This window comes from Castor canadensis, chromosome 8 (genome assembly GCF_047511655.1).
Source record: "Castor canadensis chromosome 8, mCasCan1.hap1v2, whole genome shotgun sequence".
In the NCBI taxonomy this organism is placed as follows: Eukaryota; Metazoa; Chordata; class Mammalia; order Rodentia; family Castoridae; genus Castor; species Castor canadensis.
Window position 1 is genome coordinate 151,974,098 of NC_133393.1, and position 26,892 is coordinate 152,000,989.

The window sequence follows — 26,892 nt, forward strand, 5'->3', positions numbered from 1 at the left end:
GCTCACCGCGGCGGGGGAGGGGAGCGAGCCCCACACAGGAAGTGTGTCCTGTGCCCCGAGCTCGCGCCCGCGGGCGGGTACCTGCCCTCCGCCACCAGCAGGCGACAAGCAGCCGCATCCACATGGTTCAGGGGTTAGCAGCGCAATAAACGGGTCCCGTCCCTCGCGAGGCCGGGCGCGCTCGGCTCCTCGGCGCCGCTCCCTCCCGCGCAGCCCCTCCCCGCCCGCCCCAAGACCGGCCCTCCGCCCCGCCGGCCTCGCCTCCAGCCCGCAGCGGACAGGCCAGAGATGCGGGTCCCCGCGGTGCTGCCCCGCACCGGGGTAGTCGGCACAGCAGTCGGCGCCGGCCGCTCACTCACTCCGCCTTTGCACCCAAGGCCGCGACAAGCAGGTACCTCCTCCCGCACCCCAGGCTGAGACCGGCGCCCAAGCCCTCTCGGACCCCTCAGTCCTGGACTCCAGGCCGGGCTCCTTCCCCTCAGCATCCCAGCTCAGACCCAGTCTCCCGCACTCCCCGGCTGGGCCGGCCCCCTCAGCACCCCCAGCCTTGGCTCCGACTCCGGGACTCAGCACTCCCAGGTCGGGCCGGGACCTCTGCCCCCGGCCCCGCGGGCCGACAGCCCTGCCTGGCCTCAGTCCCTCAGGCTGCCGCCTCCTCAGGCCCCACGGCGGTTACCTGCGGGAGCCCCCCGCCCCGTCCCTCGGCCTCCGCCAGGGGCGGGAGGGGAGGGGGCGGCGGCGACGGGCGGCGCTGCGCGGGGTGGGGGTGGGGGTGCCTCCTCCGCCTCCAGCTCGGACGCCCGGGCCAGCGGCGGGGCGGGCCAGGGCCGCGGCCCCTCGAGGCTCGCTCCGGCCCGCACGCTCGCTCGCTCACTCCCCGGTTAGACGCGCCTCAGGGCGGGCTCCCCCGGCGGAGGCCGCGGCCACCTAGCAGGGGCCGAAAGCGGCTCGGCTCGGGGTTTTTTCTCTCCATTCTCCCAACACACAGGAAATAACAGAGCGTCAGGTGACGATCCGCAGCCAATAGGGAGGCTCCAGGCCGCGGCGCGCGGGCGGGCGGGAGGGCGCGCGGCGGGGCGGGGCGCGCGGCGGGGGCGGGGCGCTGGGGCGGGGCGGGGCGGCGCGCGCGTGCCCACCCGCGTGCGGCGGCGGCGTCGAGGCCCGCGCGCGCCGGGACCCGGCCTCAGAAACCCCAGCCCGGGCCGTGGGGGTAGCGCGGGTGGCTTCAGCAGCTCGCGACGCCGCACACCGCCTACCCAGTGTCATCTTGGCCCGCCGCTCCTGTCCCGTCTTGGGGGTGGCCGCGAGCCAACTTTTCTGGGGAGTTGGTAGCCCAGAATCTCTCACTAGGATTTCTACAGTTCCCTGGAGCCTCCAACGCCCGAATCGCGCCTTTGGCAGCCTGGGAAGCCTCCTCCCGACCTGTCGGGGGAACCGGGGTTGGTTCTTGCCCACCAGGCGCCCTCCTGGGCCAAGGCCCAGAGGCCTGGCCGACCTGATTCTCTTGCTGTGTCTGCCCCAGGGCGTCCAGTGTCCTTGGATGAACGGCTTAGGTTTCTCTGAGCCTCGGTTTCCCCGCACAGTAAAAGCGAGGAGGGAGAGGCCTATCTACCTCACCTGTAAATTAGAGACTCCTCAAACGCCCAGTGGCCTGCGGTGGCGGCACTGAGAAGCTGTAAGACCTGGCTGGCCAGACCCAGGGTACAGAACTAACTTGCAGATTTGCAGTGCTAGGGCTTCATCCCCCTGCCCAGCCTTTCTTTGCAACCCTGATGTGTTTCAGAATAAAGGATTTGACAGTTTTTTTTTTTTACTCGTAAAAATCTCATGTAGGTAGAACCACTGTGTAGATATTGGTGCTATGTGACCCTGCCATGGAAAGTGAGACCAGTGAGGATAAGAAGTGTTTGGAGTATTTGCTTCCTGTCCTACTCATCCCTGGCCAAACTTGGGCCTCAGTTTCCCACTGACACAAAAGGAAGGAGAAGCAGGGCACCGGTGGCTCACACCTGTTTTCCAGGCCAGACTGCAAAACAGTTTGAGATACCTCTGTCTCCAAAATAACCAGAGCAAAATGTGTAGCTCAAAATGTAGATTGCCTGCTTTGCAAGCATGAAGCCCTGAGTTCAAATTCCATCCCCACCAAAAAAGGAAGGAGGAGACTAGATTAGATGTCCCTAATGCTAGCTGAAATTGCTGATTCTAAATTAGGTCTGAATCTGCCCTAGATGTTAGGAGAGTGTGTGGCTTTCCCTCTAGAAGCCACCAAACTTGGAAGTAAATTGGGATTGAAAAACTGCTTCAGATATCAGGTGGAGACTGACAAAAGCCCAGATTTCAGTATGTTGACCATCTGCAGCTCCCTGAGGCCTGCCTCTACCCTTTCACCTCTCACCCTATCTAGCCAGAGCAAACCTCTGCCTTTCCTCAGGCCACCCATGGAGGGTCTGGGGATCCAGGGCAGGGCCTGAGGTAGTTCTGGGCTCCCTGGCAAGAGGATGTGGTTGAGGAAGGCAGTCATTTCTTCTGGCTTCTGTCCCATCTCTCAAAGAGGGGGCTGGCTCCAATGCAGGTCAGGACTATTCCTGGGGATTTGATTCCCAACATCTCCTGCATGCCAGGCAAGGTGCCAAGCTCTTCCGGGGCAGAGCAGAACAGGCTGCCAGGCCCTGCCCTCTAGCTGTTCCCATTGTTCTTCTAACTGTGAGTTTCATTTTCAAATTCTCAGGCACTAAGACTTTTAAGACGCCAGTGCTTGGCTTCAGCCTGAATCAGTGCTGCCCAGACAAGGGTTGGAGGGACACTCAGCACACCCATGTTTTCTGGACAAAAATGGGAGGTTGCAGGGGAACTTCCTGAAGATGGGGTATTGGAGGCACCCTCAGTTTCTTGATCAAATTCATGAAGAAAAGGGAAGCCCTTTGCCTCAGTCTCCTGCCCCCATCATTCCTCTGGTTCCTTCCTTCTTCCTCAGCTCACTTTCTCTCAAATTAGGGGACGGGGATGGGGACAAACTCGGGTGGAGCCCCATTCAACAGGGGAAGAATGCAGACAAATCTCTGGGTCCAAGCCCTGTCCACCCCTGCCTCCTATCTTGAGAATGACTCTGGAGCCCCTCCCCGTTCTTTCAGACCCTGACAGATTACCAAGATGACCTCCACCTGGAGACTTCCCCAGTCCGAGAGGGCCAAGCCAGCAGGGCCTCTTAGCCCCTGGTTTCCTGCTGCTTTCCCTTTTAGACATGCATGGGCATCATGGCCAAAAACCAGACTGAAGTTATTCTTGTGCTTTGTGACCTGGACAAGTCATTTCATCTCTCTGAATGTTGATTTCTTTAGCTGTAAAATGAGGGGTACTACTACCTCACTCACAGGTGTTGCGGGGATCCAAAGAGATGGGCATAAAGAGTTCAGTACAAAGCCAGGCACCTGCTAACACTGGCTACAGTTCTATGATGTGGACACAATTTGTCACATGGGCAGGCTAAGGCTCAAAGAGGTTAAGTTACTGCCCAAGGTCCTACAGCGAGAATTCAACTACTTGGAGCCCAGCTCTCTTTTTTTGTTTGTTTTTGTTTTTTTGAGACAGGTCTCAAAAACAAGGCCCAGTTGTCCTTGAAATCCATATCTTCCTGCCTCAGCCTCCACAGCACTGGGTGCACCCCACACGGCTTGCCCCCTTCCCTTTGATGTCTCATTGTCTTAAGTGCATGGATCCTGTTTTTCCTGCCACACTTTGTGCTCTCTAAGGAGAGTGATCAACTATTCATTTTCCCCCCCTCCTAACCCAGTTCACTCCAAGACTACTTACTGAACTGAATCAGTGTGTGTCAATTCCAGAAGCAAAATTAATCCTTTTTTTCCTCTTTTTGCTCAAAGATGGCTTTTGGAAACCCTGTGTCACTCCTTTTATTACAAACTCCTCTGCCCTCCTCCAGGCGCCTGGGCCACTCCGGGATTACAAATGGAGCCTTCTGCCTCTAGGTCACCGATTCCGCTACCATCTGTCAGCACGGATTGATTGAGGAGACTGGCCCTGCTCGGCAGATCAGTGGCTTGTGCGAAGTGAGCCAGGGTGTCAGTGCCTTTGGCGGCAGGCTGATGTTCTTTCTCTCACTCTCTGGCTCTCTATCTAGAGCAGGCAAACAGCCCTCACGTTATCCTTCAGCAGGCCACAGCTCTCCTTCCTCTTAGGAGGGGCCACCTGCTAACAACCTTAGCACACCAAGACGGAGGCCTGGAATCCCTGCTCACACGCCCGGGGCTTGGCCTCCAGTCTTGTGGGAGGCAGTTTACAAAAGTCTTTGGTTAACCAAGTGGGTGGGAAACTGTCACAGCATCTTGCTGAGCGCTTGTGAGCCAGGGCTTTCCCCCAGGCAAAGTGCCCGGCGACCTGCTGCTTTGTGGACACGCCCTCATTCCACACTAGCACCTGCTGCTCTAAACCCTGAAGGGGAGTAGGAGGGGTTCTCAGAACAAATCTTTCTCAAGCAAGGTCAGGGAAAGGCTAGGATTTGAACCCAGGACCTTAAAGGCTGTCCTTTACCTACCAAGCTTCCCAGCACTCAGAAACCACTGAAAAGATGGGACTGGACAGAGACAGTTAATGCATCTAAAAGGTGGACAGGGAAAGAGACCTTACAGGACAGCGGGTTCATCAGTGTCAGCAGTGGCCTCTCCCCCAGCCTCTCTCCACAAGCCATGTGTTCAGGCCCTGGAGACAGGATAGTCTGGGGCCTTGAACTCTCAGATCCTAGAGACCCTGCCCTGCCCAGCAAGCAGCAGCCACCATGCATCAGTGCACATACCTTCCCAAAGGTGAGGGGAGAACACCCCAGCAGACTCCAAGAAACTGGAGGCCCCTATGGCCTGGTGGCAGGGAGATCACCCATCCACCCAGCTCAACACTCACTGCCCCTAGTGGCTAGACTCTTCCCTGGGCAGGGGCCAAGCTATTTGTCTGCCTCCAGGAAGTCAGGTCTTCCATCTGGGTGGATGCCTTTCACTCTTCACAAGCCTGTGAGGCAGACCTTGCCATCTTCATTGTGGACCAAGCAGGAAACGGGTGTACAGAGAGGTTAAGAGATTAGTCCCAAAGCAGGCAGCAAGAGGCAGCACTCAGCCTTCTGCCTTCAGAGCCCCCACTAAGTCACTCAGAGCACTACAAAGAGTTAAAGATGAAATAATCTAACAATGGGAGTGACAAAGGCACATTCTAATCACATACCCTGCACTGACTCATCTAACCCCCATAACAAACCTATGAAGTGGGCACTGTTCTTACTTCATTTGCAGAAGAGTGAACTGAGGCACAGAGCAGTGAGGAGGGCTCAGAGCTGGAATCTGAACCTGGGCAAGTAGGGCTGCAGCCCCTGCATCACTTCATCCTGAGATAACAATGGGAGGTTCCTTTCCACCGGGATTATTTCTGCTTGAAAGCTCAAGACTTTTAGCCACATCATCGTCTGGGCGCCACAGGAAGGCAGTACCACATGCTGAGGCATGCTGGGAAAAGACTTTGTTCCATCCTGTTTTGTTGACATGCTCTTCATTTTTAAGCCTGAAACCCAAGCTTCCTGCTAAGAATTCAAACGGTGGAGAAAAACGCAGCCATGATAAGGGCTACTACTTCCTGAGCCGCCAGTGTTCCTTGTGCTTGGGGCTCCATACGTGCTGCTTAACTTCAGCCTTCACAATGCCACAGCAGCCCCCAGTTCACAGCTGAAGAAACCAAAGCCCTCAGGTGCTAGGAAGATGCTCAAAGGTATACAGCTGCTAAGTGGTGGGTCTGGGATTTGGCCTCCGTCCTTCCCACAAATCCTCACTCTTGACCACAGCGGCTATCTCCCTACAGAGGCTCCATAGGAGGCCTTTGCAGGACTTGTGACTGGCAGGCTTTCTTCTGCCAGTGTTGCACCAGGATGCACAGCTAGACGCTGCCTTCTCCACTAAGGGAGCTGAGAAATGGGGACACCTATGCTCCTTCCACTCTGTCTGTCACTCCAGTGACTTGGGAATGACTGCCCTGCCACTAAGGCAGTCAGTTGTCTTCCGGAAACACCGTGTGAAGAAACTTGTGGCTGCTCTGCATCTCCCTGGTAGCTCTCAAAGACAACTACCAAAGCATATGTGAGGCAGCAGGAACACAGCAGCAGAAGTGGTGGATTCTCCAGCTCGTAATCTGCCCTTTGCAGCGGCCTCTTTCCCCAGCCCACCCTTCCCTGTGGCCAGCTCATTTCAGTCCCATGTGGGCTTTGACCTTACTCCCCCTGGATCAGTAGTTTCCAGTGGGCGCTGAGTGGCTTCAGAACTTACACTGGGCTTGGTGGTACATGCCTGTAATTCCAGCACTCGAAAGGTGGAGGCAAGAGGATCAACCTGGGCTACATAGTGAGACCCTGACTCAAAAAAGTTTTTTAAGTGGAGAGGGCCCTGGATTCAAACTCCAGTACTGGGCTGGAGGTGTGGCTCAAGCAGTAGAGCACCTGCCTAGCAAGTGCAAAGTCCTACATTCAAACCCCAGTAACACAAAAAACAACCAAAAATCCCTCAAGTTTATCCCATCCTCCTGGAACCAAAGCCGTTGTCTGGCTGAGCTCACCACTCCAACCTTCATTCCCATGCCTCATTCTGTTTCTGCCAAACCAAACGAGTTGTGTTCCTCTCCTGTGCCTGATTGTTCCCTGAGGCAGGAATGCCCTTCCTCTTCCCTACAGACTGAAATTGTACCCTCTCTCAAGTCTTCTTCAAATGCCACCTCCTTCCTGAAGCTCTACCTTAGTACTTACTAACTCAACAAACACTGATTGAGCCTTTATCATATGCCAGACATTGAGCCAAGGGTCTCTGTAGTCATGGTGTTTGTGGTCCCATTGGGCTGCATGAGGTTGGAAGAGTGTTCTGGGGCGAGGCATTGCATAGGCAAAGGCCCTGAGGCAGGAGGAAGCACGTAGATCTCCAGGAAGCTAAAGGAGGCCAGCATAGTAAAAGTGAAAGGAGAAACAGGAGGCACAGATAGGGCAGGAAGGTGCAGGCCACAGCAGGCTTCAGGACTTTATCCTGGGGCAAAAGAGGAGCCACCAATCACAGGCAGAGACACAAGCCAGTACTCATTTATAAGTCACCTCACCAGTTGCTGAGCTTCTTCTGAGCAGCCCAGGCCCTGCCTGGCCAGCACTGGATTCAGTCAGCTGGTCCTTGGGGGCAAGTTTTCCTATCCTTCTTCCTGGACTGAATTCTTGAGGGTGGGGCTGATCTCTAGTCATCTGGCCTCATTGGTCAGCATACAATGTGTCACTGCCCTCGACCTTGTGAATGACCAGAAACAGAGAAGACCTTCCTGCTGTAAGTTGCTTTCCAGTTCAGAAAGTACACTTCACACCAGCAACCCCACATAGTCAACTTCTGACATGGGTAGTTACTGGCTCCATTTACAGATGAGGAAACTGAGATCCTAGAAAGAAGAGTCCCTAGGAAGTCATGACAACAAAAGCAAGACTAGCACCTGACCTAAGTTCAGGCTACATATGACCCTGTGGGGTTAAGAGAACCTTCCAGAAATTTCTCTTAAAAATGTTTTAAAGTGACACTTCATCAGGATGTCTGTCACACCAGCAGTGGGAGCCAACACACCAATTCTCAAAGGCTATTCCCTCCTCTGTCAGATCCACATGCTCAGCTCCCAAGCTCTGAGGCTGGCAGCTTAGCCAGGGCCCAAAAGAGCCTGCATGGGCTTGGTCCTGGCATCCAGCAGTACTGAATGGACAAGGGACATCTGAGCTGAATTGCAAAGCAGAACATTCCCACAGCTATCACGTGTGCTGGCCTGCTGCTATGTGTATTACCTGTGTCATTCTCAGAATACTGTCAGGCAGGTTCAATAATGGCCTTCATTTGCAGGTGTAGAAACTGAGACAACAAGCATTAGGTACTGAGCCTGAGATGGCACAGCTACTTTGTGGTGGAGAGGGAATTGGAACCCTTACAGTGCTCTTAGGCAACCCTGTACCAAGTGAAGGTGGGCAGAAATACCTGGGATAGAAGGAATGGCAACTAATGTTCCTGAATATCCCTGCCCCCCCCCACAGGCCCCATAATCATTATTCCCATTATCAACATACCCCTGTAGCCAGGAGCCAGTGGCTCACACCTGTAATCCTAGCCACTGGGAGGCTGAGATGGGAGGATCATGATTCAAGGCCAGTCCAGGCAAATAGCTCATGAGACCCCCATCTCCAAAATAACCAGAGCAAAATAGACTGGAGGTGTGGCTCAAGTGGTAGAGCACAGGCTTGCTTTGCAAGTATAAAGCCCTGAGTTCAAACCCCAGTCCCACCAATACATATGTGTATTGACCAGTGGGTGCTGCAGTGGTGGTCAGCCTCCCAGAGCCAGCTTTGGGCTGGATGTGGCTCCCAGGTCCCACAGACACACCTGGGTATCCCTGCACACATGGCAGAGTGCTGGGCAGCCCTATGTCCTCAGGGGCCTTCTAGGGCTGCTCCCAGAAGGACTCCCTTCTAGGCTACGCCCCAGCCTAGGTGCAGTGCTAGTGGGGAGGAAAGGAGCACAGTGACCAGGCACAGAGGTGGCCCCTCTGCAAGCTACCTGCAGAATGGGAGGGAAGAACAAGTGGGCAGAGGATACTACCCAAAACACAGCCTACTTAGAAAACAAAAAAATTAGCAACAGGAGAATCACAGTCTTCAGAGCAGCAGGGACCCTGGGAGATGAGCAGAGCCAAGTCTTTTCTACAATACAGATAGGAAAACTAGGGTCCAAGATGGTGACCACAATATGCTTAAGGCCCCACAGTATATCTGTGGCTCTGCCATATGTGAGGGATGTCCAGCCCCAAGAGGTGCATTTGCAACAGTAGGTAGGCCCTTGCTGGCCTTTTTTTTTTTTTTTGGTGGGACTGGGGTTTGAACCCAGGGTTTCGTGGTCACAAAGCAGGCGCTCACAAAGCAGGTGCTCCACCACTTGAGACACAACTCTAGTTCATTTTGCTCTGGTTATTTTGGAGATAGGGTCTCCTGAACTATTTGCCCCCAGGCTGGCCTTGAACTGTGACCCTCTCAAGTAGCTAGGATTACAGGTATGAACCACAAATACCCAGCTTCTTTCTAGTCTCCAAGCCTCACACTAGCCATCCACGTCCCTCTGATCTTGCCTGCACTGACGAAAGGCACTGGTTCAGACACATTTGGAGCATACTAATCTCTGGGGCTCTTCCCCTTACACGCTTTCTGATCTGGGAAACCCAGGCTCCCACCCTGTCCCCACACAGCTCAGAGCAGGGACACACAATTAAGTTAGCTGATACTTAGGCAGTCAGTGCCCACCCAACTTACACTAAGTGCTGTTATCACCAGGTATGGTAATTACCCCCATTTTATAGCTCGGGAAACTGAGGCTTGAGGGACTGTGAAAGGGTCAGCAGACACTAGGTGCTAAGACTTCACTCTGCTGGGCTGTCCTGGGGTACAGGGCCTCACGCTTGCTAGGCAGGAGCTCTACTATTGGGCCACTCCACCAACCCAGTTTTTGTGCTGGGTTTTTTTGAGATAGGGTCTCAAGAACCATCAACCTGGGCTGGCTTTGAACCGTGATCCTCCTCATCTCTGCCTCCTGAGTAGGTAGGATTACGGGTGTGAGCCACAGATGCCTGGCTCTGGGCTGTCCTATTTCAAGCTAATTAAATGCCTGCCCTTCCCCCGCACCAGGAGCCAGGTTCTGGGCTGACTCATGGGAGAGAATTAACTCCTAGAACCTTCACCACAGCCCTATGATGTAGGTGCTACTATTACCGTAGTACACCAAGACTCAGGCCACACAGAAAGACTGAATCTAGGCACCTGGCCCCAAGTCACCCCACTGTGCTACATCTTTGTAGCTACTCCAGCCTCTTGCAGGAGCTTCCGGTCACCTTCGAGGTACAGCCTGGAGAAGCTGCTCCAGAAACCATCTACTGAGGTAGGTCCCCAAACCACTTCCCCGGAAAATGTTTGTTCCAATTCAGAATGTGATCTGGGCTGGTCCTAGGGCCAAGGAGTCCCAAGACTCCAGACTAAAAGAAAATCCAGCATGACACCCTGGGTTCAATCCCCAGCCCTGAAAATGGGAGGGGAAGGGGAAGAGAGAAAGGAAGGGATGAGAAGGAAGGGAGGGAGGGAGGGAGGGAGGGAGGGAGGGTGGAAGGAAGGAAGGAAAAGGAAAGGAAAGGAAGGAAGGAAGAAGGAAAGGAAGGAAGGAAGGGAGAGAAAAGAAAGAAAGAAATCCGGTTGGTCCTTAAATTCAAGTGTGGGGCCATCTAGGAATCCTAGCACCATAAGGCAGCCTGAAAGGCCTGGTTTGGAAAGAGCCTAGCAGCATCCTGGAGAATGTCCAAAGCCATAAACACATTCAGAAGGTGAGTGTACATCTCAAACTGTAATGTTTGGGGGTAACCTGCCCAGTCTGTCTCCAGATCAGGATTGCCCTTCCTCCAGAACTGGTTCCCACTGCTGAGAGAAACCAGCGGTCTCCTCACTTCTCCCTGACTGGCCACATCCTGTCCTGGAAGCTCTGCTCTCCCGCTTCTCTCTGCAGATACACTTTCTTCTGTCTTTAGCCTACCAGACTCCTACTCGCTCTTCCAGGCCTTCAAAAGCCGCCACCTCTGTCAGGCTGCTCCCAATTGCCCTGTCCAGAACTAATGGGTATCCAGGGAGATTTACCTTTTCGCCAGACTGCTGGCACCCTGGTAACCACAGTTTCCATTAATGGAGCACCTGCTGTGTGTACATGCAGCACCTGCAGTCTCCTTAGTCCCCATAACAAGCCTGCAGGAAGGGATCACTGCTCCCAGGTCACCACCTTTTAAAACTATAGCTCTGAGACTAAGGAACTTGCCCAAGGTAGAGTACATTTGTAAAGCACACAGAGCCAGGGAGGCCACCACTCAGGACTTCACTCCAAACCTCTTGGGGCTGTAGGGTGGAGGGGCATAGAGGGAGCAGCTGCTGTGCCTGTCCAGTATCTGTCCACTGGGAGGGTGTTGTCTCGAAGAGGGCAAGCACTCTATGAGAACTGGAGAGAAGTGAAGTGGCTGCCTAGCCTGTCACTCCCAGCACCACTAACCAGAAAGCTGTCAAGCCCACTATCTGGCCAAACCCTTGGCCTCAGGGAGAGCCTATCTAAATCCCCTTCCTTTTCCATCTGGCACACAGCACTGCAGTGGTCCTGCAGGCCATCAGGGTGGCTGAGCCCAAAAGTCAAAGCCACACAGTTGGGCAGCTGTTCCTTACACACAGCCCCGGTGCCCCCACACAGGTTTCATGTCCCCCCTCATGGGCATGGCTACAAGCTTGCCCCCACATGCCAGCTCCCTGGGGGTAAATCCCCTATGGGTGGGTTTGCCCAAAGGAAGTGGGCCTGTCTAGGATGAGGGTCAAGGATGGCTGTTCCATCCTGGTGGCCCCCTTCTTGGGGGAAATCTCCGAGTTGGTCTGTTCCCTGGAGCTTTAGTCACAAACTTCCTCCATGCTCAGCTCTGGGCAGGTGCCAGGGATGCAGAGTGGCTGCCTGAAAAGTCTCTGAACCCAAGGACACCCACCCAGGCTCTGTACCCAAAGGCCCAGCACAGCATGGTGAGAGCCATAAGAGGACACAGGGGAAAGGTTAGGTAGAGGGCCCAAGTCCACACATGCTGAGGACAGGGAGGTTCCCGGAGGAATTGAGTCCAGAGAACTTGACCAGGCAAAAGTGGATGTGGTAAGGTCCAGGGGAGGGACCAGCCATAGAGGGGGTGAGACTAGAATATAGGCCATAGCCTGAGGCCCAGAGTGTGACAGGCTGGGCTCCTGGCTACAGCCTATCTCTGACCCTCCACCTGTGGAGGGTTCCTGCCTTCAGTTCTCAGCTTAGAACTCTGAGTCCCCACTGGGGCCTGAACTACAGCTGACCCTAGTAAAACCAATCGCATGTGTTTTCTAGAGGCTGCTCCAAACAGACTGACCACCTGTGTCCATGTCACTCCACCGGCCGAGCCCAACTGCAGCCCAGAGCCTAGGACCATGGCTGCTTCCTGGCCTGGGGTCAAGATCCCTGTCCCCAGGGGCCCAGGAGAAGTCAAGATCCCATAATTACCAACCAGGCCAGCCTTATGGTCAAGGGCATGCCCAGTCCTGCTCTTCTTTCTCAAAAGCCCCATCGAAGCCTCATTCAGGGGCTCTCTGTCTCTGTTCACCCTTGGTAAGCAGCTGTGGGCAAGGAGTAGTAGCCTTCAGAGATCACAGGCCACCCAGACTAAGAGAATGACAGCGTGAACCTGGCCGGGAGCAGGAGACCTGGGAGAGCAGCAGGTGAGATGGAGCAACGGCTAGGGAGGGCAGGAAAGCTGCCTGGACCTCCTGCCAGGAAGGAGGGGGCCTGGCTCCTCCCGCCATGCTGGCCTGTCTATCTCTAGCTCTTCACTGTAAAATAAATGGAAGAAGCACATGCCAGACAGAAAAAGGGAGGAACAAATAAAACCCCAAACCGCCCAGCACAAGCTCCCTCAGTGAGTCTGGGCCAAGGCCTTAGCCTGGGTTACTTGCTGCTGCTTTTCCTGGGAAACCGCTGGTGCCAGATTTGCATTTACCACAAACAGAGACAACACAATGTCATAATCCTTCTGTCATTCTCTCCTCTCTCTTCCTCCTCCCACCTCAGACACACACGCTAACACAAAATGACGGCTCCCTCGACAGCCTGAACGAGCAAAGCCCTCGATCTGCCTCTTAATCGTCGCCGTTTCTCTTCGGCCCGCGCTCTGTGCCCACTGCCCAACTCACAGCAGACCACCCTCTGCCCCCTCCTTTGTCCCGCACCACTGCTGATAAAGGCATGCTGGAGGTGGAAGAATATGTCTGGAAATGATGGGGGGCGGTGAGAAGGACAAGCCAGCCCTTAACCCCCACAGCCTTTGCACCTCACTGCTGGGGTCCCGCTCCCAGGGTCCCAGACAGTGGCTGGACCAGAGGGGACAGTGACAGAGACTCAGCCCCTGGGACCCTGACACCAGGACTTGCCCTTCACACCCCTGCTTCTGCCCGGACACGATGCTCCCAGAGCAGCCTCTCGCCCCTCCTCTCCCCGCTGCCCTCCTGGGCACAGCTCTGAGCATCCCCCCGCGCTCCCCTCCCTCCATCGCTCTTTATGGCAGTTTCAAAGCTGCAGCCGCCACTCGAGCAGCTGCGGCCTTTGATGGGGGCAAGGCAGTGAAGTCCACCCGGGAGGCCCCTGCCCGGCCGGCCCTGGCCCACTGGCCCCTGCCCGCCCCTGGGGAGCCTGGAGCCCGCGCGGGCACAGTGCAGCAGAGCACCCAGCGGGCACGCCAGAGCAAACTTTCATGACCAAGAGAGAGGCCCCGCGCACGCCGTTACCTGTGCAGCTGCATCCTCCCCTGGCACTTGCCCCAGACCCCCTGACAGCGGCAGATAGTGGCCCGCAGGAAAACAACTCCCAGCTGAGGCCGGGGAGGAGGGAAAGGGAGAAACAGAGAAGAAAAAAAGGAAAGGGGGCAGTTTCTCTTCTCTCTGTCTCTCAGCCTTCTCTCGGCTCCTCCTGCCCAAGCCGGCAAGTGAAGTCACAGGGCCGGGGCGGTGACATCAGCTGAGCCTCTGACATCACACCCCTGCTGGATCTCACCTCTGCAGGGTGGAGATGGAGGAGCAGTAGGGAGGAGGGATGGATAGAGGAGGAATAAGAGCACTAGATCCCTCCAGCACCCTCAACTGTGGAGAGCTCGTGCCAGTGTGTGTGTGGGGCGGGGGGGGGGGGGGCCGGGGAGGAGCAGGCAGCTCATAAAAAAATGCGTTTTATCTCTACAGATAGGGGCGATTATGTGTCTATTTATAATTAGCCCCGGAGTGAATGGCTTAAAAGGGGCAAACGCCCACCATAGGTGAGAATGGCAAATTCACAGCTGTTCTGGGAGACCATGGGGTAAAGGCAAGCATGACTGCTCACAGAGCACCTACTGCGTGCTGAGGTCTCCCACCCAGCACTGTGGGTGATGATCAGAAAGATCAGAGAGGGCTCTTTTTCACCTGGCAAGACTCAGAGGCTGCGTAGCAGGAAGATGACTGGGATTTGTGGCCGCGAGTCACAAAGAGGTAGAAAAGGGCTGGTTGGGGCCAGCCAAGGGACAGCCAGCAGCTTCAGGACATTTTGAAGCCTTCACAGGTCACTGGGGTGATGCCTAAGGCCTAATTACTTCCTCCAGGCAACCCCTCACAAAGGTGGGCTTTCACAGGATAGGGCTGGGCAGAGCAGTCCCACTCCTTGCCCCAAGTCTCATCTCAGGGGTGACAGTGAAGCCAGGCCTGGGCTGGAGTCCCAGCTCTGCCCCTCAGAGTCTTAGTAGTGGTGCCATTTCTGAGGGGCTGCACACCTACTATGTGCAGGCCCAGCACCTGGCACTTCACACTTTCCTCTTATCCCACAACAATGCCTGAGAGGTATGCACCAACACTCCACATCCAGAGGGGAAACCAAGGCCCAGGAAGTAGCAGGAAAAACAGGGACCCAGGTGTCCTGCACCTGGACTCCAGACCAGGACCACATCCTTGGCTCTGCAATGACCTTGGCATGAACCTCTTGCTCCACAGCCTCTCCCCAAGAATTGGCCTGGGGGCCTCCCCTGTTCAACACCCACCTCCTGTTAGACATCCTCAGTGCTGCAGCAGCTCCACCGTGTCTGCTTCAGCCCAAGGCCCCAAAGCCTACAGGCCCTGCTCTACCAACTCCAAGGCAACAAACACCCTTCCCTCTTCCCTGTGCACAGGGCATCTGGGCTGCTGCTGTTGGCTGCCCCAAAGTCTGCACACTTCTGCATCTGAGCTTCTGGGCTGCCATTTCGTGGGGGCCTACTATGCACCTAGCCTCTTATTTTATCCTTCCAACAGCCAGGATGTCAGGGTTACCTCCTGGCCTTTTCCAAATCAATCCTGTTTGTTTTTTGTTTTGCTTTTTTGGCAGTACTGGGGTTTGAGCTAAGGGCTTTGTGCTTGTTAGGCAGGTTCTACCACTGGAGCCATACCTCCAGCCCTCCCAAATCAATCCTGGAGCTAGTGATCCACCTCAGTCCTTGGGACTCACACCAGCCCCCCTCTAGGGCTGGACTGTATTTCAGACTCAACATGGAACAGCATCCACACCAGGCACTCCATAAACCCCTCTAGATAAATTAGCCACTCAGAGAAGGTGTGCTTACAGGTGCCAGTGAGGAGACCCAGAACAAACATGGTCACTCAGTTTTCCAAACCAGCCACGCTCTCTCTTGCCTGTGGGCCTTTGTACTCACTGTTCCCCGACTGGCACACCTGCAACCCTACTGCAACCCCTTTCTTCATTACATGAGGATCTCAAGTTAGACATCACTTCTCCTGAGAAGACTGACATCCCCCACCCCCAATCCAAGTCATGTTTTCCCAGTCACAGCTCCTACTCAGCATTCTGGATGAGAACAAGAAGTAGAGGATCAGACTGACTCCTTAGATTCAAATTCTGGTGCCTCCAATTTACTGCGTGACCACAGACAAGTCACTTGGCCTTTCTGAACCTGCTTCACCCTATGTGAAATTGGGAAAAATGCCCTTAGAAGGGTCTCGGCACAGCACAGACACTCCCCAGACCCCAGCACAATAGTACCTTCATGTTCATTTGCCTGCTCCACCCTGTCAGTCTCAAGTTCAGCCAACGACACAGGTCTGTTTTGTCCTCTGACTCTTGGCACAGTGCCTGAACAAGGTGAACACTTAAAGCAATATACACCATGGGACCTAGTCAAGGGCAGCTGAAGTAGTGGATTCTAGAATCTAAGTTCAATTTAGCAGGCACCTATATCAGGCTATCTGGTTTTTAAATCATGGCTCTACCACTTCCTTCCTGTGTAATCTGAGGCAAGTTACTTAACTCCTCTGAACCACATATGCTCCACCTATAAAAACTGGAGTAAGAACAGCGCTACCCTTACAAGGTTGTTATGACATGAGATAACAGATACAAAATGCTTGGCACAGGGAGTCACTTAGGTAGAGCCGGATCCACTATGTTTATCTGATCAGGGCACGCAAGGTGCCTCAGTCAACAGGGCAGAATCAGATGCAGTGGGGCAGTGGGAAGGAAGCGAGTTTCAGAGGGGCACAGGCTGGGCTGGGCCTCCCTCCCTCTTGAAGCAGGGTAACATGTCACTCCCCTGAGGTTTTCAGTGGGTAATTTCAGCCAAGGAAAACAAACATGCCTACTAGCACAGGCCTGGGCAATTAGTGGATCTCCAATAAATGTGGGTTCTCTTCAGGACCCCAAGTCACGGGTTCACACCCACATGACTGAGGTAACATCACACGCCAAGGGCAAAAGACACAGAGTAGGAGCTTAGAAAGGAGCATGGCTGGGGAAAGGCACCAGTAAAGGCTTCCTGGAGGAGGAAGAAGTGGACAAGCTGGGTCAGGGCACCCTGGCCAGGGGAGGGAGGAGAGAGCAACTGCATGGATGGGGCTTAGAGGTTCCCAACCCCAAAGTAAAGGCAGCAATTCCCACACACGCTTGGGTGACAGGGCCCTGTTAACTCCATTTCAGAGCTTCAGTTTCTAGGAGCATGTTGGCTAACCTGGAAGGTTCAGAGCACTGAATCTCTATTCTGGGGATATTAGTTAGGATCAAGGCCAACGTCACAGAGACCAGAACAACTGAGCTGGAAGGAATGCTGAAATCATATGGTCCAACCATTTTACATATGAGCAAATTGAGGCCAAAGGACTGAACTAAGTTGCCCTAAGTCACATAGCTAACCAACATCAGAGCCAGGATTTGACTCCAGGCCATCTAGTTCCAGAGTCTAAGCTCTTAACCAACACACTCAACTTCTTCTCATCACAGCATGCATCCATCCCATCATGCATGCATGCACCTGTCCATCCCATCATGTGTGCATGCATTCAGTCAAGCAGTGCTTATTTGAGCTCCCGCTGTTCCAGGTGCTGAGGTGTCAGCAATGAATGCACAGCCAACCCCATGGAGTTCCGCCTCTCTTACCCTGACCCTGCTGCCCTGCACCATGCCAGCTGTTTCAGTGCTCATTAAAATCAGTCTTCCTGAAGAATCCAGTTTGAAATTCAGCTGCTCAAGACCACAGGCCACTCCACTGCTGGGTAAAACACAAACCAATCCCCTTTCAAAGGCTATTACATTGCTTGCATGGAAAAGAGAGACTGAAGACGATTGATCCAGTATACATTTCTGGACAGAATGATGGTTGCATGGATGTCCAAAGCCTCACTAGCAAAAAGAAAAAAGAGCCTGCAAATCAGGTTTAGAAATGTTCTGTCCAAGGGGTACAAAGCAACTGAGTTAAAAAAAAAAAAAAAAATTCAACAGTTGAGTTCTGCCACCGCAAGAGATTCTGGCAAGTACAGTCCCCTGGGCAGAGGATGCAAGCCAATTCCATGCATTGGATACTGGTCAGAGAGCCCTCTGGGTTTCCCAGGTCTCTTCTTGCCAACAGTTGAGTACTCGCTCTGTTCCAGACACTATACTATTCCACCTCTAAAGGTGGGCACATCTCTCTCATTCTGCAGATGAGGAAAGTGAGGCTCAGAGGAAGGAAGACTCGCCCATGGTCAACACAGGCCTAGCTGGCTCCAAGGATCATGATCTTCCCTCAACACGGCCACTTTGGTACAGCCTTGGACAGACCTCATTCCTTCTCTGGTCTTTGGTTTCCTTGTCCTTTTAGTGAAGACACCAGGGAAAGTCAAGAAGGCCAGGCACAGTGGCCCATGCATGTAATCCCAGCTTCTCAGGAGGCAGAGATAATAAGGATCAAGGATCAAGACAAGCCCAGGCAAAGAATTAGGGAGAGCCACATCTCAGTAACAAGCATGGTGGTATATGTCTGTGGTCCCAGCTACATGGCAGGCCATAGGTAGGAGGCCTGAAGCCCACAGCTAGCCCCAGGCAAAAATGTAAGACTCTACCCAAAAAGCAACTAAAGCAAAAAATGGCTGGAGGCATGGCTCAAGAAGTAGAGTGTCTGCCTCGCAAGCACAAGGCCCTGAGTTCAAATCCCAAAAAAGAAGCCTCTTCCAGCCAGCGTTGGGTGCTTCTATCAGGCAGTCAGACTGGGGCTGAGGGTGGAGCAGAAGGGTCAGAAAGCAGGCGTTCTCCTGACCAGCTTCACCTTGCCTCACCCGTGTTGAGGTTAGACTGTAAAACTGCCTAGATGGGTAGATTTTCAAACAGGAGACGGCTATTCTAGCGCGGCTAAGTGAAATACTTTAATACCCATTTTACAGTTGGGGTCATAGATTCAAATCTATAAGATGATCAATACTCTCTCCCTGCCACCACCCCCCACACACATACGAATTACACACACTCTGAAAGGTTCACCAACAGCAGCATTTGCCATTGCCCCAAGAGCAGAGTCAAGGCACGGGGAACTGGTGGCTGTTGAAGTCACGTTGTTAGCAGGTTAACGGTGACCTCCAACATCTACTACCAAGCACAGCATCACCCCTGCAGAATGATCACAACCTGTTTCCTCCTCCATAAAATGGGGAATAGTTACTTTCACCTGAGACATCAGGGTAGGAATCATACATCCATTATACAGATGTGGAAACTGAGGCCCAGAATGTTGCACGAAGCATGCAGGGAAGCTACAATCCAGGGTCTGTGACCCTGCACGCAGGAGAGAGTGAAGGGAGAGAAAGGCCTGGCTGGGTAGGTATTAGGTGGGCTGCAATTCTGAACAGCACAGTTCCATGGTTTGGCAGTGTGCCAATGGCCACAAACCAGGGGTGATCCGCCCACCAGGGTCATCAAGAGCCTGCAGCCTGCCCCGGGCACAGCTGCTACCCTGGCAGACCCCCAAAAAGCCCCCCAAAGAATCACTGCGCTCCCAAGCTTTTTTCCCATTCCAAACATGCGAGAGCCCCGCGGACCCCGGAGGCTGCTACTTAGCGCCAGATTAATCACACCGAATTCTCCATCTAGATATTGCGTGCAGGCCGAACTCCCACCGCTAATCGCCGTAATATTCTCCTCGGCGTGTGCAGGCGGCCGGGGCGATGTTCCAGGAATATTAATTCTCCACAGCCAGCTCGCTCCCGCCGCACGCATGCGCCCCCTGCACCGCTGGCTGCTGCTAAGGGAGCCGGCCCGATCGGGGGACAGGGGCCTGAGGGAGGCAGGGCCAGGCCCCAGCCCTCCCTGGGGGCCAGGCCAGCCCAGCCAGGCAGAGAACTGTGGTCAAGGTTTTAAAGCCAGGCTAGCCGTGGGGCTCATACCTGCAATTCGCCTGTGTTCACCGACTGTCTCTCTCCTCCTAGTTCTAGTCCCCAGTTCCCTGCCCCAGGGCCTGCAGGAGACTCAGGGCCCCTGAGAAGCTACACAGCACAGGCCCTCTGATGTCCTCTCAACACAGCAGTGCTTTGAGGAACTGGCAGCCAGGGATCCACTAATCCCAGCTGAAAAAAAAAAAAAAAAAGAAGCACACACACAAAAAGGACTAAAAATCTTTCATCTTCTCAAAATACAAAAGCGTGGGTGGCAGGGAGACCCTGGTGAAGGGAGTTTGGATTCAGCTGTGGATCTGACCTGGCCCTGGAGGGGGCAGGCTGGGTCTGTGGGAGCAGACTGTGGCTCCTGACCCTTGCTTAGCCTTGTGTGGCTGGTAACATCAGGGTCCAGAGAAGGCCAGGAGGAAGGCCTCTGGATTCCAGAGGATCCCAAAGAAGGAATACTGACCTGTCCCTGGCTGGCTGGCTCCGACAGAAGCGTTCACCAATAGGCCTCCCTCTTCAGCCAGCCCAAGGTACTTGCCTGTACTCGGGGAGCTCCTGGCAACCTTCAGCCCAAGGAGATGTTTATCCCACAGGAGCACACAGGAACCCTGGAAACCCCTCCCCACTCAAAGCAGTGCTAGAAAGAACCACTTCTTTAGGGGCTTTAAACAGTGCCCCAACTCACCCTTTCCTCAGCTCAATCTCAATTCAACCGCATTTATAAACATGCCTTTTACAAATAAGGAAACTGAGGCACAGAACGGTGAGTAAGTGGCCCAGCAAGGTCAGTCTCCAGGCTACCAGAATTTGAATCCAGGCTTTCTCCTTGTTGGCAATAATGGCGCGGATAGGTTTCAGTTCTTACTGCACCCTTAAGCTTCCGTTTCCCAGGGTCACAGTCCTGCCTCAAGTCTAGCTTGAACCCTCCTTCTGCCCCAACCTCCAATCAGCATGAACCATAAGATCCTAACCAATCAGATCATGCTGAGTCTCACTGAGGGGTATTTAAGCCCCTGCCCCTCTCTCTCTCTCTCTCTCTCTCTCTCTCTCTCTCTCTCAGCTCTCTCCCTCTCCCACCCGGCAATAAAGAATCTCTTGGCCAGATCACTCCTCTCCACGTGGTCATTTTGGGGCCCACATTTCCAACACTCCTCTCCACCACAAAGCCTCCCTCCACACCCAGTCCTTCCCCTCTCTAGGACTCCATTTCCTTTTCTCTGAAATTATCTTCAAGTTCCTCCTAGCTCCTATATCCTGTCCAAGAAACACAAGCTTTTGTTGAGTGCCTACTGTGTGCCAGGCCCAGGGATCTAGAAATGCATGTTTTTCAAGGAGCTCATATTCTGGCTGGAAGAAAAATAAACTGATGGCCACAATCTAGCCTGTGCCCCAGGGTAGGACCCCTCTCCATAGCCTGGGAGTCAGGGAGGGCTTCCAGAAGGAGGTACCAAATACCCAGTGAAGGGGAGAGGGAACCTGTCTATAACACTATAGTCTGGACCAGAGTGGACAGATGAGTGTCCAAAGGCTGCTGTGAATCACAGGCCTTAGGCTCAAGCTCACTGGCAAGCCTCCCAAGCTGCCCCTCAGCAGGGCAGCTGAGTGATCTGAACCGTGAGCCCTGGAGTAGAGCCCTATGCTGGTGCCACCCGTGAAAGACAGCACCTGCCAAGAGTGGTTTCTGCTAGCTATGCATGGAATGAATCAGATGAACACAAGAAAGTTGTGACTAAAGCAGGATAGTATGCAGGACAGGCAGGTATCGGGGAGGCCCAGGGCAGCTGAGCTGGCCCCCAACTCCCGCAGCCTGGGTTGGCCTGGGCCAGGTGAAGGTAAAGCCCTGGGCCCCAGGAAGTGGAAGCCTCTTGAACCCAGTCTTGACTCTGATCTGGTACTGTGAGCACAGATTAAAAACTGAAGTTTAGACCACAAGTGTGAGGGGTTTAGGGCAGGCCCTGACTACCTGGCCCCCCACAGCAGCCAGTGCCTATCCTGGCTGAAGAACACTAGTTAACCTCCTGCCCCTTCAGACTTGAGGTGTCAGACCTGGACAAGTAGCAAGCACCTCCCACACACTATGATCTACGTCTCGTGAGCATAAGAAAGCCAAAAGGACTTCTCTCCCATCTCTCAAATAAGGAATCTGAAGCTTAGAGACAAGGCACAAATGAACACTCATGGGCCCCTTCTGCATGCTGAGCTCTCTGTCCATGATGGGACAGGGTCAAGGTAAACACTCCCATTTCACAAGGGGGAGTTTGCTCAGGTTCCGCAGACAGTAGGAGGCAGCACCTGACCTAGGGGTCAGGGCTCAGTGTCTGTGTCCTGCTCCGCCCCACCCCACCCCAGGCCCAGTAGCTTAGCACAGAACATGCACACAGGGGCTAAGGATGCAGTAAAAGGACCCTTTCTGCCCTTGTCCTGTCACGTGGTCCCCATGCACCAGCGCTATGCCTTGGACTTGTTTCGCAACTGGGAAATCTGTAGTAGAGCTTGGACTAGGCCAGGACCCAGCAGATGCTCTGAGACTGGAGATCCACTCACCCCACAGCTCATCCCTGCCCTCAGGAGGTAACATTCCAACCTGGCAACTGTAACCAAGTTGGGCCATGGGACCCTGGGGAATGAGCAACAAGAAAAATCCTAAAAGGCTTCTCAGAGGAGGAGGTTGGGGCAGGAATGTGGAGGACAAAGAGGCCTGTGTGTGCTATAAAGCACTAAATGAGGCATAGATGCCCCATGACCAGCGAGATGATGAGATCCAGGTAGGACTCAGGCCTTCTTGTTGCAGGCCAGTCCCTCCATGCCTTTGTCTTCCACACCTTCAGAGCATAGGTACCTGAGGTCAGTCACTGCAGGCCTAGTCCCAGGACAGCCCTACTGAGTGACTGGGTCTGATCACGGGTGACACAGACATGATACATGGCGTCTGTGCCCCTTCCACTGTCATAAACCTTGGGGTCCAGATCTTGCATCTGCCACTGCAGTACTTCCCATGAGGAATGGCAGGGCCTGGATCTCAGGGGCTGGGTCTTGAAGGCAGGGCAGAGGAGCCAGGGATTTGGGTGTGGCTCTGCCACAAGGCAGACATGGGCCCAGTGCCCAGCACCCCCAGAAGTAGTTTCCTAGCCAGGTCCAAGACGTGTAGCAGGCTGACAAATGTCCCTGCTTGGCACCTTCCCTAGAATATTCAGTGGCTTAAGAGTGTGGCTCCAGGTCTGGACCCAGCTCCTGGCTGGTCGTCACCAGTCCTGCCTGGGACTCTGAGCAAACCATCTGGCTGCTTCAATCCTCAGTTTGCTCATTGGAAACCTGGGCTGAGAACACCTGTCTTGCCAGGTTACTTCCATTATCACAGAGGGAGTGACAATCAGAAGGGGCAAATGTTGGCTCCTTCCCTAGGGCTGAATCTTTAAACAGTCCCAGAGGAATAAAAACAGGCCATGTCCTGGACCTCCTTTATTGCTCCTGACAACCCTGAAAGGGACTTTGGAGATACTGCTGTTCTTCTGTTACAGGCTGGGATCCGAGGGCAAACAGGTGAGGGGCTGGCCCAAGATCACACCAAACCCTAGTTGCGGCTTACCTGATTCTAAGGGGGCACTTTTGGCTATGAGAAGGGATGGGCAGAGAGAAAGCTCTTCAAACTAGCCCACTGACCTAAAGGCCCGTCCTGCCCTGGGAGAAGCTTTGGAATGGGAACCCCAGCACGGGAAGCAAAGAGCCCCGCAGTGTCTCCCCGAGCCTGCAGCCATCTTCGCTCTGGCAGGGCTTATTTTGAAAGCCGGGAGACCTCGGAGCCCCGGCCAGGAGCTAGGAAGGGCTTGGGCAGTGGGCACATGCCGCAGGGCGAGCCTCTGGCTGGGCAAGGCCCCAGGCCCGCTCCTCTCCCGGGCCGCTCCCGCCCCGCGCGGCGCCTGCAGTGCGGTGCTGCTGAGCCCCAGCGCCGCGCGCGCACCGGCAGGCACCTGCCAATCTCAGCCCACGGCCCCCGCCCAGCCCCCTCTCCCGGAGGACAGATAATTCTCTCGCTCTCCCAGCCTGACAAAATAACTAATGCTAACTCAATAAAGTCCCCCTTGAAGGTTTTTAATTACCAGACTGTGCCGAAGACTAAAGACTCCAGGCGCGAGAGGGAGGCCTGGGGAGGCGGATGAGGGTGGGCGTGGCAGAGGAGGGAGGCCGGCGGGTGGGACAGGGACCTCCCTCTCCCCTTCACTCCCGGAGAGGGCAGGGCCAGGCCGGTGCTGTCCAGGGTGCTGGGCCCTGCGGTCACAAGGATTTAGGCTTCCTACCTGCAATAGCTGCCGCTGACTGAGGCCAGGAGAGTCCTTGCAGAGATTTGTGATAATCTGGTTTAAACCTCACGGCCAACCACAAGGTAGAGGTATGCCCACTGTACAGAAAGGACGATGAGGCCAGGTAGAGAGAGACTTGCTGCAGTCACCAGCCATGCCTGGATTGTCCAGTTTCACCAGGTGTCAGGCAGAGTGTCTGGCGGCTCACAGAGGAAAATACAAATGTGTGATAAGGTAGAACAGAGGTCTGTGGGCAGAGGCGGCCCTCAGGATAGGGTCCTGTGTGCTCGGTGGCTTCAGCACTGGGAGATATGCTTGGGGCAAGACACAGACAGCACAGCTAGGTACTGGTGGGATGAAGGCTGCCCAAAATACCACTAGTCATAAGGCAGGGGCCTCAGAGACCTGATGATGACCCACACTGCTACAGAGGGAGAAGACCAGGTCAGGGCCCAGCAGGAGAAAGGGTGACACAGCAGACTCCTTACCTTCCTAATCCCAGCTAGGGTACTTCCTTCCCAACCAGGAGAAAAGGTAACATCTGAAGTGAACTCCTCTTTTACCACAGCTGCCCCACCCTGTGAGCCAGCTCAACCCTCATCTGCCGTAAATCCAGTGCAGCCTTCTGCCCAAACCCAAGCAGTCCTTCTGGGCCCCCAGGCAGGATGACCAGCTCCCTACCTGGTGCCCTCATTCTCAGACCCCAAGTGTCACCCAGAGTGCAGACTCTGAGCCATCCAGCTAGGGTTGTAGTCTTGCCTTGGCCATGAAATAGCTGTGAATAGATCTGTTTCCGCATCCACAATGTGGGGATAAGAACAGTGGCCCCCTCTACGGAGTTCCTGGGAACTACCAGGAGAGTTCACATTTGTCAGGATGCAGAACAGTGTGCCGGGAGAAACTGTTTGGAGTTGCCTAATATTGGCAACATCATCACTACCACCACCATCGTCATCCTCTTCAGCAGCAGCCTATCCTCTGCCAAACAGGCCTCGGCCACCAGGATGCTACATCCTTTGTCCCTGGCACAGCCATGGACATAGTGGACACACTGAGCACTGACGAAACGCCTGGTCACAGGGGATATAAACTGCTCCATTTTCTGGATGCTCATGTGGAGGTTCCACACTGTTCCACGGACCTCCTTCTCCGGATGTGCTCTTTCATCACTGCTTCTACAAATCTGCTCTTCCCGGCTCTGCCCAGGCGCCAACTTGGGGGCAGTGCTGAAAGCTGGTGCAGCTGTGTCCAGCTCCCCAAGGACTGCAAGGGGTGGTTGGAGGCCCCAACACCCAGCCCTGCCTGGAGTCTCGTGGCTGGGATCACAGCCCTGTGGTGTTCGAGCTGCTGCCCACCAGCCGGCCTCCTGGCATCAGGCCCGGGATGACAGCCAGCCGGGAGAGAGGAAGCAGCTTGGCTGGCAGCCAGCTCACAGTGCCCGAGCTGTCAGCCGGGAGACAGGCCAGGCAGGGCTAAGACCCCCCGCCCCCAAATGGGACCCTGGCCAGGCCACCAGGACAGAGCCAAGTTCCTCCTCATCGCCAGAGCTTCAAGGGGGCCCTGTTGATGCCAGCCCTAAGCAGGGCTCAGGGATATAATCTTGCTGGTCCCCATTTATTCAGCTCAGCTTTTCACAAATGACGACTGTAGAAGCAGCACGTGGAGCAGGAGATTTTCAAGTCAAATAATAAAAACAGCAACAACTACAGCTGACATTGAGCAAGCACTTACTCCATGCCGGGTGCCTTATGTGCCACTATGTTGCTTCCTCCGGGAGGGAGAAGACATTACTATCAGATGCCACGGCTGAGCTCAGAGAAGTGCACTAACCACCCCACCCGAGCCACACAGCAGCCTGGAAGAGGGGTCAGGATTGGATCTCAGGCCCCAGAACCTGTGCCCCATGCCTTAACAGTCCACAAGCTTAGGCATGCCAAAGTGTCCACGCCGGTACTGGATGGCCCAGCTGAGCAATCTTGGGCAAGGAAGTTGGATAGGGCTCACCATTCCCAGTTGATGATGAGGAGTCTCTGGGGAAGAAAGATGTGCCTCAGGCTCACAGCAATGGCTGTGTCACTGACCCACACACAGAGCACACATCTGTGAGGATGTGCTGGGCACAGGGTACAGAGGACCATTCATTTCAGCACTCACATTTGTACAAGGTGCCAAGGACTTTTTTCACCCTCTTGTCAATCTACTCACAGCAAGCCTTTTCTCATGCCCAGAGAAGGCCAGTGACATACCCAAAGTTGCACAGTTAATCAGGATGCAAACCAAGGCCTCAGGTGCTCCTTTCACCAGATTCCCTAGCCCAAAGGAGAGCCAAGAGCCTCAGCTCAGCTCCCACAGCAATTTATCAGGGAGGCTCAGCACAAGATGGATGGAGGCCCTCTGGAGAAAGGGCAGGTGAGCAGCACATGGCAGCTACACTGATGGGTTGACAGTGGCTGTGCCAGTGGGTGTGGACAGTTACAAGTGACTGCTGCTGAAAAAGGACTCCAGGAAGACAGGAGCAGCCTAATGTCACTAAGTGGGGAACAGGACAGACTCCAGAAGAGGAGTCTGGTGACCCCACTAAGGTTAGGCCTGCACAGACTCCGGCAACAGAGGGCAGTGGTGGTGCTAGGGAGGGGCAGCAGGGCAGGTAACACCCTTGAGTCCTCAGTGAATGGCCAGATGCACAGTAGGCAAAGCACAATTTTGCCCTAATTGCTTTGTCTCCCACTTGCCTTTCATAGGCTCCCACCAGAGGACAGACTTAGCTACAGCAGGAGGGGGGGGCAGTGCCATCACCTGGGGCCACAGCTGTAACTGGTCCCTCTCCCAAGATGTGTGTACCACTAGGGCCTCCCCAGGCCAGTCTGGAGCCAGCCAGCCCAAGCCCTGGCTTCCAGGAGCCGTCAATGCAGCAGGAGGTGGAGACTGAAGGGGTCCCGGCAAGGAAGGACCCCAACCCTGTGCCAGCACTTGGGCAATCACTGGCTTCTCCTACTGTTGCAGTGTGACAACAGCATAAACCCCAGACACCAAGAGCTTCTACACCCCAGCTCCTGATGAGAGATCAGACCATACCTGCCAGAGATCCCAGAGAACCCTCTCCCAACCAGTGGGAGGAAGAGGGATCTGCTGGGGGGGTGGGGATCATGCAGGTCCTCTCCTATTTGCATTCCACACCCCCCAGTGCTGCAAGTCCCCACATTCCTTCTCCTACTTTCCCTCCTCCAGCAGGCCAGCCTCCAATGCCCTAGGGCCTCAGTCCCCCTCCCACCACCCCCCCCC

At 54.7% G+C, this 26,892-nt stretch overlaps 1 protein-coding gene across 8 annotated transcripts in view; it reads right to left on the reverse strand.

Annotated features, from left to right (window-relative positions):
• Tcf20 (transcription factor 20) overlaps positions 1-26,892 on the reverse strand; it is a 179,980-nt gene that overhangs the window by 93,920 nt on the left and 59,168 nt on the right. For 2 of the 8 annotated variants that reach the window (XM_074084603.1, XM_074084601.1), the window contains exon 1: positions 15,675-15,692. The exons of 2 other annotated variants lie outside the window; for them this stretch is intronic. In XM_074084603.1, coding sequence (XP_073940704.1) covers positions 15,675-15,686 — 12 coding nt within the window. In that variant the 5' untranslated portion in view covers positions 15,687-15,692. Of the gene's footprint in view, positions 1-6; positions 166-676; positions 759-13,405; positions 13,428-15,674; positions 15,694-26,892 lie in introns of those variants that run through there. 4 more of the 8 variants (XM_074084602.1, XM_074084609.1, XM_020168191.2 and 1 more) reach the window with 4 other exon arrangements.